The sequence below is a fragment of the Rhinatrema bivittatum genome, chromosome 4 (assembly GCF_901001135.1).
Source record: "Rhinatrema bivittatum chromosome 4, aRhiBiv1.1, whole genome shotgun sequence".
Classification (NCBI taxonomy): domain Eukaryota; kingdom Metazoa; phylum Chordata; class Amphibia; order Gymnophiona; family Rhinatrematidae; genus Rhinatrema; species Rhinatrema bivittatum.
In genome coordinates, this window is record NC_042618.1 from 485,769,844 (window position 1) to 485,784,109 (window position 14,266).

Genomic DNA, 14,266 nt, shown 5'->3' on the forward strand with positions numbered 1-14,266 from the left:
AGATCATTATAAATATATTGAAAAGTAAGGGTCCCAATACAGATCCCTGAGGCACTCCACTGTCCACTCCCTTCCACTGAGAAAAATGTCCATTTAATCCTACTCTCTGTTTCCTGTCTTTTAGCCAGTTTGCAAGCCACGAGAGGACATCGCCACCTATCCCATGACTTTTTACTTTTCCTAGAAGCCTCTCATGAGGAACTTTGTCAAATGCCTTCTGAAAATCCAAGTATACTACATCTACCAGTTCACCTTTATCCACATGTTTATTAACTCCTTCAAAAAAGTGAAGCAGATTTGTGAGGCAAGATTTGCCCTGGGTAAAGCCATGCTGACTTTGTTCCATTAAACCATGTCTTTCTATATGTTCTTTTTACTGAAGAGGATGTTGGGGAGGTACCCGTACTGGAGAAGGTTTTGATGGGTAATGATTCAGATGGACTCTGTTGTGTCCGTCGGTGCCTGATGCCCTCTCTCCGCCCTCCTTACCTCCCTCTCTGACCGTGGGAATATTGGCTGCTGCGGCGTTCTTCTGCTGCAAGTCTTCGGGCGTTCCCAGACCGGCTCGACGCTGCTATCCACCATGTTCCTGGAGGTCTAGGGGCGCGCACGCGGCCCCGACTGAAGTACCGGCAATGGCGCAAACCTCAGGGGCGACCCCCAAAGATGACATCACTTGCTAACACATCGAGTTAGCAAGGATTGACAACGAACTCGCTTTGCCTTTCTAAGCAACTCTGCCTCCTTGGACTTACCAGAGGTACCCGCTCCTCAGGGGCCTCGCCCTCTCCTTTGTTTTTCAGGTGACAGTCTGGAACTGGTACTCGCTCCTCAAGGGCCCTAGTTCCCAGACTTGCTTCTTATACTCTTCTGCATGGAAGTCATCACTACCAACTATATCAGCTACATCAGTGAGTTACCATCATTCTCTTAGTGCTTTCCCTGGAACCAGGTACTCGCTCCTCGAGGGTCTAAACATTCCAGCTCCTGGGCTTTATTGGGACATTGTGTGAGTATTACCATCTGCATACCCTGCCTACTCACTATATCTAAGTTTCTCTACAGCTCAGCCTCCAGGGATCGCTGTTCCAGTATCTGAGGGACTACAGCCCAGCCAGGCTTTCCAGCTCACTACTGCCATCTCTGGTGGTTCAATATACTGTTTAATAAAAGAACTAGTGTGTGTCTGTCTCCTAACTCTGAGCCTGACAGGTGGTCCCTCTCAGAATCTTCCCATGGGGGCGTGGTCATCTGCCACCGGCCCAAGGATCCACCCACAACTATCCCAAACAATACAGGTTGCTAACTCGTATCTGATTGCTCCTCCCATCAGGCATCAGATCCTGAACAGATTGCTACTCCAGCAACTCAGTTCTGAACAGATTGCTAACTCCATGCAGACTGTTAACTCAGTTCTGAACAGATTGAACCAAATCACGGTGAACCTAGAAGATGTGTTAGACCTGATTGACAAACTGAAGAGTAGTAAATCACCTGGATCGGATGGTATACACCCCAGAGTTCTGAAGGAACTAAAAAATGAAATTTCAGACCTATTAGTAAAAATTTGTAACCTATCATTAAAATCATCCATTGTAACTAAAGACTGGAGGATAGCTAATGTAACCCCAATATTTAAAAAGGGCTCCAGGGGCGATCCAGGAAACTACAGACCAGTTAGCCTGATTTCAGTGCCAGGAAAAATAGTGGAAAGTGTTCTAAACATCAAAATCACAGAACATATAGAAAGACATGGTTTAATGGAACAAAGTCAGGATGGCTTTACCCACGGTAAGTCTTGCCTCACAAATCTGCTTCACTTTTTTGAAGGAGTTAATAAACATGTGGATAAAGGTGAACCAGTAGATGTAGTGTACTTGGATTTTTAGAAGGCGATTGACAAAGTTCCTCATGAGAGGCTTCTAGGAAAAGTAAAAAGTCATGGGATAGGTGGCGATGTCTTTTCGGGGATTACAAACTGGCTAAAAGACAGGAAACAGAGAGTAGGATTAAATGGACAATTTTCCCAGTGGAAGGTAGTGGGCAGTGGTGTGCCTCAGAGATCTGTAATGGGACCCTTACTTTTCAATATATTTATAAATGATCTGGAAAGAAATACGACGAGTGAGGTAATCAAATTTGCAGATGATACAAAATTGTTCAGAGTAGTTAAATTACAAGCAGATTGTGATAAATTGCAGGAAGACCTTGTGAGACTGGAAAATTGGGCATCAAAACGGCAGATGAAATTTAATGTGGATAAGTGCAAGGTGATGCATATAGAGAAAAATAACCCATGCTATAATTACACAATGTTGGGTTCCATATTAGGTGCTACAACCCAAGAAAGAGATCTAGGTGTCATAGTGGATAACACATTGAAATCGTCGGCTCAGTGTGCTGTGGCAGTCATAAAAGCAAACAGAATGTTGGGAATTATTAGAAAGGGAATGGTGAATAAAACGGAAAATGTCATAATGCCTCTGTATCGCTCCATGGTGAGACCGCACCTTGAATACTGTGTACAATTCTGGTCACCGCATCTCAAAAAAGATATAATTGCGATGGAGAAGGTACAGAGAAGGGCTACCAAAATGATAAGGGGAATGGAACAGCTCCCCTATGAGGAAAGACTAAAGAGGTTAGGTTTTTTCAGCTTGGAGAAGAGACAGCTGAAGCGGGATATGATAGAGGTGTTTAGAATCATAAGAGGTCTAGAACGGGTAGATGTGAATCGGTTATTTACTCTTTCGGATAATAGAAGGACTAGGGGGCACTCCATGAAGTTAGCATGTGGCACATTTAAAACTAATCGGAGACAGTTCTTTTTCACTCAACGCACAATTAAACTCTGGAATTTGTTGCCAGAGGATATGGTTAGTGCAGTTAGTATAGCTGTGTTTAAAAAAGGATTGGATAAGTTCTTGGAGGAGAAGTCCATTACCTGCTATTAATTAAGTTGACTTAGAAATTAGCCACTGTTATTACTAGGAACGGTAACATGGAATAGACTTAGTTTTTGGGTACTTGCCAGGTTCTTATGGCCTGGATTGGCCACTGTTGTAAACAGGATGCTGGGCTTGATGGACCCTTGCTCTGACCTAGTATGGCATGTTCTTATGTTCTTATAAGCATTGTCATGTTAAATGTAAAAGATTGATAAGAGGGGCTAAGAGACAATTTGAAATGAAGTTGGCCATAGAGGCAAAAACTCATAATAATATATATCAAAGCAAGAAACCTGTGAGGGATTCGGCTGGACCGTTAGATGATTGAGGGTTAAAGGGGCTCTTATGGAAGATAAGACCATTACAGAAAGACAAAATGAATCTTTGCTTCCTTGTTTACTATTGAGGATGTTGGGGAAATACTGGTCCCGGAAACAGTTTTCAAGAGTGATGAATCGGATGAATGGAAACAAATCATGGTGTAGCTGGAAGATGTAGTTGGCCAGATTGACAAACTGAAGTGTAGTAAATCACCTGGACCGGATGATATACACCCTAGGGTTCTGAAAGAACTCAAAAATGAAATTCAGATCTATTAGTAAAAATTTGTAACCTATCATTAAAATCAACCATCATAGCTGAAGACCCTAACCATAACCCCAGTATTTAAAAAGGGCTCCAGGAGTGATCTGGGAAACTATAGACCAGTGACCCTGACATCAGTGCCTGGAAAAATAGTGGAAACAAAAACACTAGTACAAAAACAAAGAAAAATAAGAAAGACATGGTTTACTGGAACATAGCCAGCATGGATTTATACAAGGAAAGTCTTACCTTACAAAACTGCTACATTTTTTTGAAGCAGTTAATAAAAATATGGAAGATGAACCAGTGGATGTAGTGTATTTGGATTTTCATAAGGTGTTTGACAAAGTCCCTCATGAGAGGCTTCTATGAAAACTAAAACGTTATGATAAAGGGGATGGAATGACTCTCCTATGAGGAAAGGTTAAAGAGGTTAGGGCTGCTCAGCTTGGAGAAGATATGGCTGATGAGGGATATGAAAGAGCTCTATATAATCATGAGAGGATTAGAAGGAGTAAATATGAATCAGTTATGTTGTCTTTCAGATAATAGAAGGGCTAAGGGGCACTCCATGAAGTTAGCAAGTAGCACATTTAAAACAAATTGGAGAAAATTCTTTTTCACTCAATGCAAAATTAAACTCTGGATTTAATTGCCAGAGGATGTAGTTAGTATAGCTGGGTTTAAAAATGATTTGGATAAGTTCTTGGAGAAGTCCATAAACTGCTTTTAGTCAAGTTGACTTAGGGAATAGCCACTGTTATTTCTGGCATTAATAGCATGGGATATAGTTAATGTTTGGGTAATTGCCAGGTATTTGTGACTTGGATTGGCCACTGTTGGAGACAGGATGGTGGGCTTGATGGACCCTTGGTCTGACCCAGTATGACAAGTTCTTATAGTAAAAAAAAGAAAGAAAGAAAGAAAAGGAATGCTAATAGAGGAAGGTTTGTCTTTCCCCCGAGTTCTCAAAAAAAAGGGGGGAGGAGGAAACAGATCCACCCCAATATCACCAGTTTGTAAAGGGTGAACCCTGTCCCAAACACAAAACTGTGTGCAGAAAAACCAAATGAGGAATTTCCTCATGATGTGGGAGCTGGCAAGGAAATAAACCTTCTCTCTCTGTGCAAAGTTTAGATTACTTCACTGTCTCGTAGGAGGGTGATCCAGCCATGCGCTCCTCGGTCTGGATATCTCTGGAAAGGAAGTCTCTCAGTCTGTCACGAGGGGTTTGACATATTTTTATATTCATACGCTTTGGCTGTGGCAGCTTGCAGGGTTCACTCAGATTCAGACACAGCTAGGTCCAACACATGATAAGCTTGTGGGGGTAGGAACCTGTGCTATAGTAGCTTGATACATATAGTTTTCCTTAGGATTTATCTTCCAGTGATTATATCAAATTTTATTACATTATAATCACTTTTGCCAAGCAGATCCACCACCTTTATCTCTTGCACCAGGTCCTGGTTTCACTGAAAACTAGATCTAACATAGTTCCCCCCTCTGAAGCAATCATTGACGGCATCTAGAAACGTCACCTCCCTTGCATGTCCTGATGTGACATTTACTCAATCAATATTGGGGTAATTGAAGTCTCCTTTTATTATTGTGTTGCCCATTTTACTAGCCAGTCTAACTGTAACGTTTTGCTGGCCAGGCAAGAGGCAAAATATCCCATTAATTCTGAGAATTTCTATCCATAAGGATTCCAGAGTGCAGTTTGTTTTCTACAAAATTTATTATACTTGATTCAATGACATCCTTAACATACAGTGCCCATCCTCTACCAATTTTATCTATCATGTCATGGCAATATAATTGTACCCTGGTATCATAGTATCCCACTGGTTATCCTCCTTTCACCAGGTCTCAGAGATTCCTATTATGGCTATATCTTATTTATTTATATTCTGCTTTTTGGAACTTCAAAGCAGATTACATCCAGGGTTTATAATGTAATTGCCTCATTTACTAAACTTTTTTCACATAGACACAGAATGGGAGAAAAGCCTTAGCAAATCAGGCAAGAGAGGATAAGGTCACAAGCAGTGTAGCCCACAGCTCTAACCATTAGGCTATTTCTCCACTCCATCTTCCTTTAGCGCCATAGATTTTAACCCTCCAGTTTTATTTTTCTGGCATTCACATACAGATATTTTAAAGTGGTTTTATTTGTATTTTTATTTTTATATGTACCCACAACCTGCTTAGTATCAGATGATACACACAGTTTTTTGGTAGCATTGAAAAGTGCTGTTGAGACAGTGAGGCAGCTCCTAAGGTGAAGAAGTTGTACAAAAGTTAGACAAAAAACATAGAGAGACAGAATACAGTCCATGCTATGCTTGGACAAAAAAGACTGAGGAGGTTCATTAAGCAATGCCTGCAAGGGATTTCCTGCATATAGTCAGTAGAGCTAAATGCTCTACTAGCTAACAGAGAGAGGTCTGTTCGGTGCCGTTAGATGATGCCACTCATACGCTATGGTTAATTCAGCTCTGCTTATCAATGGAAAACTATTTTTCTCATTTTGTCACAATTTACACATTTTAAATAATGCCTTTTTGCTTTTGATAGCATCTTTTATTTTGCCCTTAAACCATACTGCCTTATTTTTGGACCACTTAGGGCCAGATGTATGAGAAAAAAGTGTAGTACTTCTGGGCCTTATTGTCTTTTTTTGATTGGTGGTATACATTTACTCTAGACCTCTAATATGATGTTCTTAAACAAATAAATCAGACCAAAATGGGTGCAGACAAATAGCTTTTCAACAGAATTAAAGATTTGACAGTATGTAACTCTCAAGAGACAATGTGAAGTACTTCAAACTAATAAATATGGATTAATCAGAAAATACATAAAAATAATTTCACATAAAATGAAGATTACATATGGTAACTGGAAAAAATACTGTGATTATATTTATTTATTATTATTTAAGACTTTTATATACCGACATTCGTTTGCACATCACATCGGTTTACAAAGATCAGATAGCAAAACGATGAAGGGAACAAGGAGAAAAAGAAAATTACATCAAAATATTTATAGAAAGAATTACAATTTCTATAAGATTCGCAGTTATATATTTAGTGTAAAATATAAGGGCGAGAAAAAAATGAAAACAAGGAATGAAAAAACTATATACAGGAAACTTGTAAAATATTTTAATAATAGGACGAAGGATTTGGTGGAGAATGGGAGTTATACAAAGGCCTGTTTGAAGAGCCAGGTTTTCAATTTTTTTAAAATTTCTGTGTGCAGGGTTCTAGTCGTAGGTCGGGAGGCATTGCGTTCCAGTTATAGCGGCCAGCAATAGAAAGTGCTCGTTCACTGGTGGAGACTAGATGTGTAAGTTTAGGTGAGGGTATGTGTAAGGTTCCATTGTAGGCAGATCTGGTGGGTCTATTAGGGGTATGGAAGTGGAGGGAGTTGTTAAGCCAGTGAACGTTTTGATTATGTAGGGTCTTGCATATTATTGTATGACTCTTAAAGAGAATTCTGAAAGGGGTTGGGAGCCTTGGAATAGGAGTGATATGTTCGTTTCTGCGTGTGTTTGTGAGGACTCTGGCAGTGGCATTTGTAACATTTGGAAGGATTTGAGGGTTGTAGCAGAGAGGCCTAGAAGTAGGGCGTTGCAGTAGTATATTTTGGAGAAGATTATTGCTTGGAGGATGGTTTGGAAATCATTGAGATGAAGGACGTGCAATTTGTAGTAGCAGTCTTTCATAGAGTTTATGAATTTTTTTAGGTTTAGCTGGCTATCTAGGATGACGCCTAGGTCTCTTACCAGGTGCATGATTGGGTGTGTGGGATGATAGGAGTAGGTGTCAGTAAGAGTCATAGTGTTAGGGTTATGGGATATGAGAAGGAGTTCTGTTTTGGAGGTATTAAGGGAGAGATTTAAATAAGTTAGGAGTTTCTTGATCAATGTGAGACAGTTTTCCCAGAGTTGGAGGGATTTGGGAATGGATTCTGTGATGGGGATTAGAATTTGGACATCATCAGCATAAATGAAGTGAGTGAGACCTAGATCAGATAGGAGTTGGCAAAGGGGCAGCATGTATATGTTGAAGAGCGTAGAGGATAAAGAGGAATCTTGGGGTATGCCTCGGGTTAACATGATAGGATGAGATTCGCTATTTCCTATTTTGACTTTGTAATGTCTATTATCTAGGTAAGATTCAAACCATTGAAGGGCTGTGTCTGTTATGCCAATTTCAGAGAGTCTGTTTAACAGAATTTTGTGGCTGATGGTGTCAAAAGCTGACGAGATATGTAGCATTGCTCAGATGTAGGAATGGCCATTATCTATGCCTTTAAGAAGTGTGTCAGTGAGGGAGAAAAGTAGGGTTTCGGTGGATGACTCGGGCCCGCCCCTGGATCGCTGCCATGCCCACAGCCCCGCCCCCAGACCGCCCCTTTTTCAAAGCCCCGGGACATATGCACATCCCGGGGCTTGTGCGTGCCACCGAGCCTATGCAAAATAGGCTTGGCATGCGCAGGGGTAGGTTTTCGGGGGTTACACGTGTATATTGCGTGTAACACTTTGAAATTCTACCCCTGTGTGTATAAGAGAAAGAGCATGTGTATGTGTGTGTGATTGAGAGCCTATATGTGTAACTGCAAGAGCATGTGTATATATGATTGAGAGCCTATGTGTATAAGAGAAAGAACATGTGTATATGTGTGTGATTGAGAGCCTGTGTGTGTAACTGCGAGAGCATGTATATATGATTAAGAGCCTGTGTGTATAAGAGAGAGAGCATGTGAATGTGTGTGTGATTGAGAGCCTGTGTATATAAGAGAAAGAGCCTGTGTATATGTATTTGATTGAGAGCCTGTGTGTATAAGAGAGAGAGCATGTGTATGTGTGTGTGTGTGTGATTGAGAGCCTGTGTGTATAAGAGAGAGAGCATGTGTATACGTGTGTGATTGAGAGCCTGTGTGTATAAGAGAAAGAGGATGTGTATGTGTGTGTGATTGAGAGCCTGTGTGTATAAGAGAAAGAGCACGTGTATGTGTATATATGATTAAGAGCCTGTGTGTATAAGAGAAAGAGCATGTGTATATGTGTATATATGATTGAGAGCCTGTGTGTATAAGAGAAAGAGCACGTGTATGTGTGTGTGATTGAGAGCCTGTGTGTATAAGAGAAAGAGCACGTGTATGTGTGTGTGATTGAGAGCCTGTGTGTATAAGAGAAAGAGCACGTGTATGTGTGTGTGATTGAGAGCCTGTGTGTATAAGAGAAAGAGCACGTGTATGTGTGTGTGATTGAGAGCCTGTGTGTATAAGAGAAAGAGCACGTGTATGTGTGTGTGATTGAGAGCCTGTGTGTATAAGAGAAAGAGCATGTGTATATGTGTGTGATTGAGAGCCTGTGTGTATAAGAGAAAGAGCACGTGTATGTGTGTGTGATTGAGAGCCTGTGTGTATAAGAGAAAGAGCACGTGTATGTGTGTGTGATTGAGAGCCTGTGTGTATAAGAGAAAGAGCACGTGTATGTGTGTGTGATTGAGAGCCTGTGTGTATAAGAGAAAGAGCACGTGTATGTGTGTGTGATTGAGAGCCTGTGTGTATAAGAGAAAGAGCATGTGTATATGTGTGTGATTGAGAGCCTGTGTGTATAAGAGAAAGAGCACGTGTATGTGTGTGTGATTGAGAGCCTGTATGTGTAAATGAGAGAGAGAGAGAGAGCCTGTGTGTATAAGAGAAAGAGCATGTGTATGTGTGTGTGATTGATAGCCTGTGTGACAAATCTTATGTGTGACTGAGAGGAGAGAATTACAAGCAACCCCCCCCCCCCCCCAACCCTCTAATTCGCAACAATGTCAGGGCACCTCTAAATCGAATGTTTCCAGATATGGAGAGATGAGCATTTTTTTCTCTTTATTTTTAATTATTGGGGCTTTGTGTCTGCTGTCCTGAAATATTTTATTGGTGTCTAGAAATGTTTTATATGAGTTTATAATTATTGGATATTCCACTCATCAGCTGTTTTGAAATAATAGTTATGTTTTTAGTATGGTTTTACTGTTATTGATTTTATATTTCTTGCTTTATTTTATGAGGACTGGTGATTTCTCTTCTTCCTTTGTTGCACTGCATACAGAGTCTCTGGCTTGTTGCGGTTTCCAGTTCAGTTTTTGTCTGCATGTTTCTATTTATGCTTTGTGGTCTCTTCTTTGTTAGGTGAAGTATTCTGCTGCATGCAGTTTCTAGCTAGGGCTCTGAAGCAGCCTGGCTTGTTCTATTTTCCTAATAGGAGGCGTATTGGAGTTTTAAGGCCTGACGTAATATTTTCAGTGTTACCTTTTCTTAGGTAAGGTGGTTAATGTTTGAGTGCTGGAAGTTAGTGCTGTTCTGGTATGGGAGGTTTACTATTTATATAATTTCTGTTCAGAGAGAGTCTTCTTAGCTTTCCCTTGTGTTATTCTTAACAATAAAAGTAATCCGGGGCTTTTTTATTTTTGTAATGAGCAGGTGGTCACACATGTGAGCACTGTCTGTCAGGTGTGTCACGATGGGAAACAGGTTGAGAACCACCTCCCTCCCACTTAATTACCACTAACACAAGTCCCCCCCAATCCCCTCTCTTTCCATGGAAGGGTGACCTCCACACCTCCCCCTTGACAGCTTCCTTTCCCTGGCCCCGAAGTAGGCAACAGGTCCCCCCGGAGTTGCCTATCACCCACCATTCCTCTAGAGACAGAAAACATGTGATGTGTGCCCCAGTTTCACTTCTTAAGCTTACAACGTGTGCACTGCTTCGGGAGCCTTTGCAAGCTGAAGTCAACCCCTCTTCCCTTCCCATTCTTTCCGGTAAAGTCTTTGATGTGTTTAATTAAATTTTACTGTAGTAACATATAGTTAGTTTTATAGCTTTTAATGATTATATATTATTTGCTATTGTTTTAGGATTTTACATGTGTTGAATTTAAATTGTTTTATGCTGCTTATGTTTATTATAAGATGTAAACCGATGTGATATTTGAATACCGGTATAAAAAAGTAAATAAAATAAATAAATAGATAAATTAAGGTCACAGAAAGGACACCAACCTGCGACGTGCTCCTGTGATAGGCAGAGTAGTGCAGGGGGGCAGAGATCCCTGTGTCATGGGGCAGGGAAGGATACTGAGCTGGCAGTGGGTGATGCTGACTGGCGTAGCTTCCATAGCTGTAGCTTCCTGTGTATCTGCAATGCAGGAGACATTTAGAGAACTATGAAAACTCAGTAAACCTTCCAATTTTATGACAGGAAAAGCTGTAACAGCTAAGGAATACATAGGGAGGGTAATTTTCAGCCTCCTCCATGGAGAAAGTACATGCAGACCTTAGCTGAAAATTTCATAGCAGACTTATGCACATGAATTCACTTTGAAAACCCCTGGTAATCCATAGCAACATACACACTGCTCAGGAGCTGGTATAAATGTGTGCATATAGATTTACATGTACACACTTGAAAATCAAATGTGGGTGGAAATAGTTTTCCTATAATAACTCTGCCTTGAACCATCACTTTCAAATGCATGTAAAAGTGCTTTAGAACAATACTTTTCTTTTTGTTATTTATATTTTTATTAATTTCCAAACAGGTAACATAAATATATTTGAAATAAGTAGTATTATACAAAGTAATATAGTAACAATACCATCTTCCCCCCCCCCCCCCTTTGATCATCTTTAGCAAAACTGTGAAGTGGTAAGTGGAAGTCCACTGGAATCATACAATGCCAATTGTGAAAGTCCTCTTTTTAAATAATCAGAGGGACCACCAACCATTGGTCATAGGGTTGCCATATTTTAGTCAATCTATTTACGTTATCTTGACGGATTGCTGTCAATTTACCCAGGTAATGAAAGAACATAGGAAAATTGGTTCAGACAGCTGGGTTTTGCCTCCCTTCCCATGCTCAGTGGGAAGGGGTCAGCCATTTCTTCCTGCCCAGCTGGCCTCTAACCCATCCCGTGGGGCTTGGCTGCTGTTCTTCCCACTGCATTCGATGTTCTCTCCCCACTGGGAACACAGGTCTGCATGGGAGAGCTGTGAAGCCGGCTCCCCGCAGGCAGCGCACCTCGAAGCACGTGGCATTGGCGGCGAGAGGAGAGATGTGCACATGAGGTGCCCGTCGAGCCATAAACTGAGCATGGAGTCTGAAAGCAGCCATGATGAAACCACTGCTGCCAAAAGCACCGCTGAAAAGAAGAGACTTGCAGGAGAGCAGAAAAAGAAACGGCTCGCTCCGGTTTTTTTTCCCCGCTTAAACTCACAAAGTTACCAGAGGAAAGAAACTTCTCCGGCTCTGGGGTGATGAAGCTGGAGGGACCGGTAATCACCCCAAGGCGCCTCACTGACACAAGGGAGCAAACAGGGTCCAACCCTAGTTCCGGGTACACCTGCAACCAGGGGGGATGGTCCCACCAGGATCTGCCTACCTCCTGGGAGGATCAGTTCAAGTGTTGTCCTGCTTCATCTACCACAATATTTATAATCTTTTTCTTTTTTTTTTTTAATAGTAGTTCAGGACCACAGGTTCTGTACCACCTCTATCTGTTGGAGACAGAGAAATACTGAAAATATGCAGGTGGCACACCACATTAAGAAGGGGTGCTCTTCAAGTTTTTCTCTGTCTCCATCTCCTGGAAGAGAGGCAAAACCCAGCTGTCTGGACTGATCTGGGTATGTACAGGGAACTGTTGATATTTATTAAGATCCATGGGAGGGAAGTCAACAAGCAGCACTTAATGTCCTTGGTAATGTGATAACCCAAGATTTCACAAATCAATTGGAATACTTTATCCCAAAATTTAGAGATAACTGCACAATTTCACCATACATGAAGCATGGTGCCTTCACACCCACATTTCCTCCAGCAATGATTAGAGTTGCTGGGGTATATCCTATGCAGTTTGCTGGGCGTGAGATACCAGCGATATAACAGTTTGTAGCCATTCTCCATAAGGACAGCAGAGATTGAACTGTGTTTAATTTCATTAAAACATAGATCCCAGGGGGTGGAGTCAAGATGGCGCCTTGAAAGGTTGCATGTTCATACCTGCTCCGGGTTTTTCCTCCAAACAATTTCTACAATTTTCAAATGCCTCCAAAGAGAAAGGGGAGACCCAGGAATTACCCTTCAGCTTCAGTGGTCACCCCCGGACAGCAAACGATTGAACAATGTGCCTTGAAACCAGCGAATTCAGAGCTAAGAGGTCCGGCTGTCAGGTCACAGGAAGGAGATTGTATCCTGACCTCGGAAGGAATATCCCTTAGCCCCTTGAAAGAATGATTCCCTCCGGCGGTGCGAGGGACCTTGACTCCGCGGCTGGAAGTGACATCCAAAGTGGCAAGTCTCTTTCAGTCTGAGGGGACGGCAGAGAGGAGAACCCTAGCACAGATTCCCTTGGACAACGGAGAGAGTAGCATTGGAGAATTGGATCAGGATAGAGGAGGTGACCAGAGGAGTGAAGGAGGTGAGAGAACTATGTCGTGCCCTCTTTCCTTACCTAATGTTATTCTTAATATATCCAAACCGGAGATAGTAATGTTAGATTCGCTTTGGAATCTAACGTCAGCCTTGGCTAAGGCTCTTGTGGACTGTTCAGGGAAAATAACCTCAATGTCACAACAAATGGATACATTGAACAACAGTTTCTTAGAGCAGAAGCAGGAAACTTTGGTGAAATTACTGAATTTAGATACTGAAATTAAACAAGTAAAGCAGGTACAGGCAACATTAATACAAGACTGTGGTAATATTAATAGAAGACTCGAAAATGTGGAAAACATTATGAGGCATTTAAACCTGAGGGTACTTAATTTCCCCAGGGTGATTGGAGAAATTCCAAGAATGACTATTAAACGCTACTTTATAGAAGCATTAGAAATTCCCTCAGATCAAACTCCATCCCTGGATAAGGTGTATTTCCTACTTATTCGTTCTACCCAACAAGTACAAATGGCCTCTAATGCTTTTGAGAATTTAACAACGTTTTTGGAAACATCGACATACGAGATTGCAGAGAGAACACCTTATTAATCTCTTTTTTAAATAAGGCTGATCTGGGAAAGATTATACGTGCCTACTTTAAAAAGATACAAGTCATGTTCATGGGAACAAATGTAAGGATCTATCCTGATTTAACTAAAGTGACTCAGACAAAGAGGAAGAGTTTTCTGGCTTTGAAATCTGATGCATTAGCAGTGGGGGCCTCTTTCTTTTTGAGATTCCCCTGCAAATGTGTAATTAAACATGGAGGAAATAACTATATCTTTTTTCAACCCAGCTCAAGAACTTTATAGAGGCAAGAAAAAATATTGCTGCAATAAGCAGCGGATGAGTTCGGCAGTCCTAACAGTACCCCCTCCTTTAGGCCTCCCCCTAGAAGGCTTGGGTTTTCCAGGGTGTTCAGCGTGAAAGTTTGTGAGAAGAGACTTATCCAGTATATTCTTAGCAGGCTCCCAAGAATTCTCCTCAGGTCCGAATCCCTCCCACGCTAGAAGGTATTCCCAGGTGTTGCCTTGTTTCCGGACATCCAGAACCTCCTTCCTCAGCCCTATGTAGTGAAACTTTGGGAGCTTTCTGGGAAGGCCAAGTGAGGACCAATGGCTTCAGAAGGGACACATGGAAGGAGTTATGGATCTTCAAGGTGACCGGCAACCGGAGTTGGTAAGTCACAGGACCAATCTGTCGCAGTACTGGAAAAGGTCCAATATA

General features: G+C 41.5%; 1 protein-coding gene across 1 annotated transcript in view; it reads right to left on the reverse strand.

Annotated features, from left to right (window-relative positions):
- RFX4 (regulatory factor X4) overlaps positions 1 to 14,266 on the reverse strand; it is a 501,498-nt gene that overhangs the window by 73,972 nt on the left and 413,260 nt on the right. Inside the window, 1 exon segment of the mRNA XM_029597552.1 lies at positions 10,605 to 10,740. Coding sequence (XP_029453412.1) covers positions 10,605 to 10,740 — 136 coding nt within the window.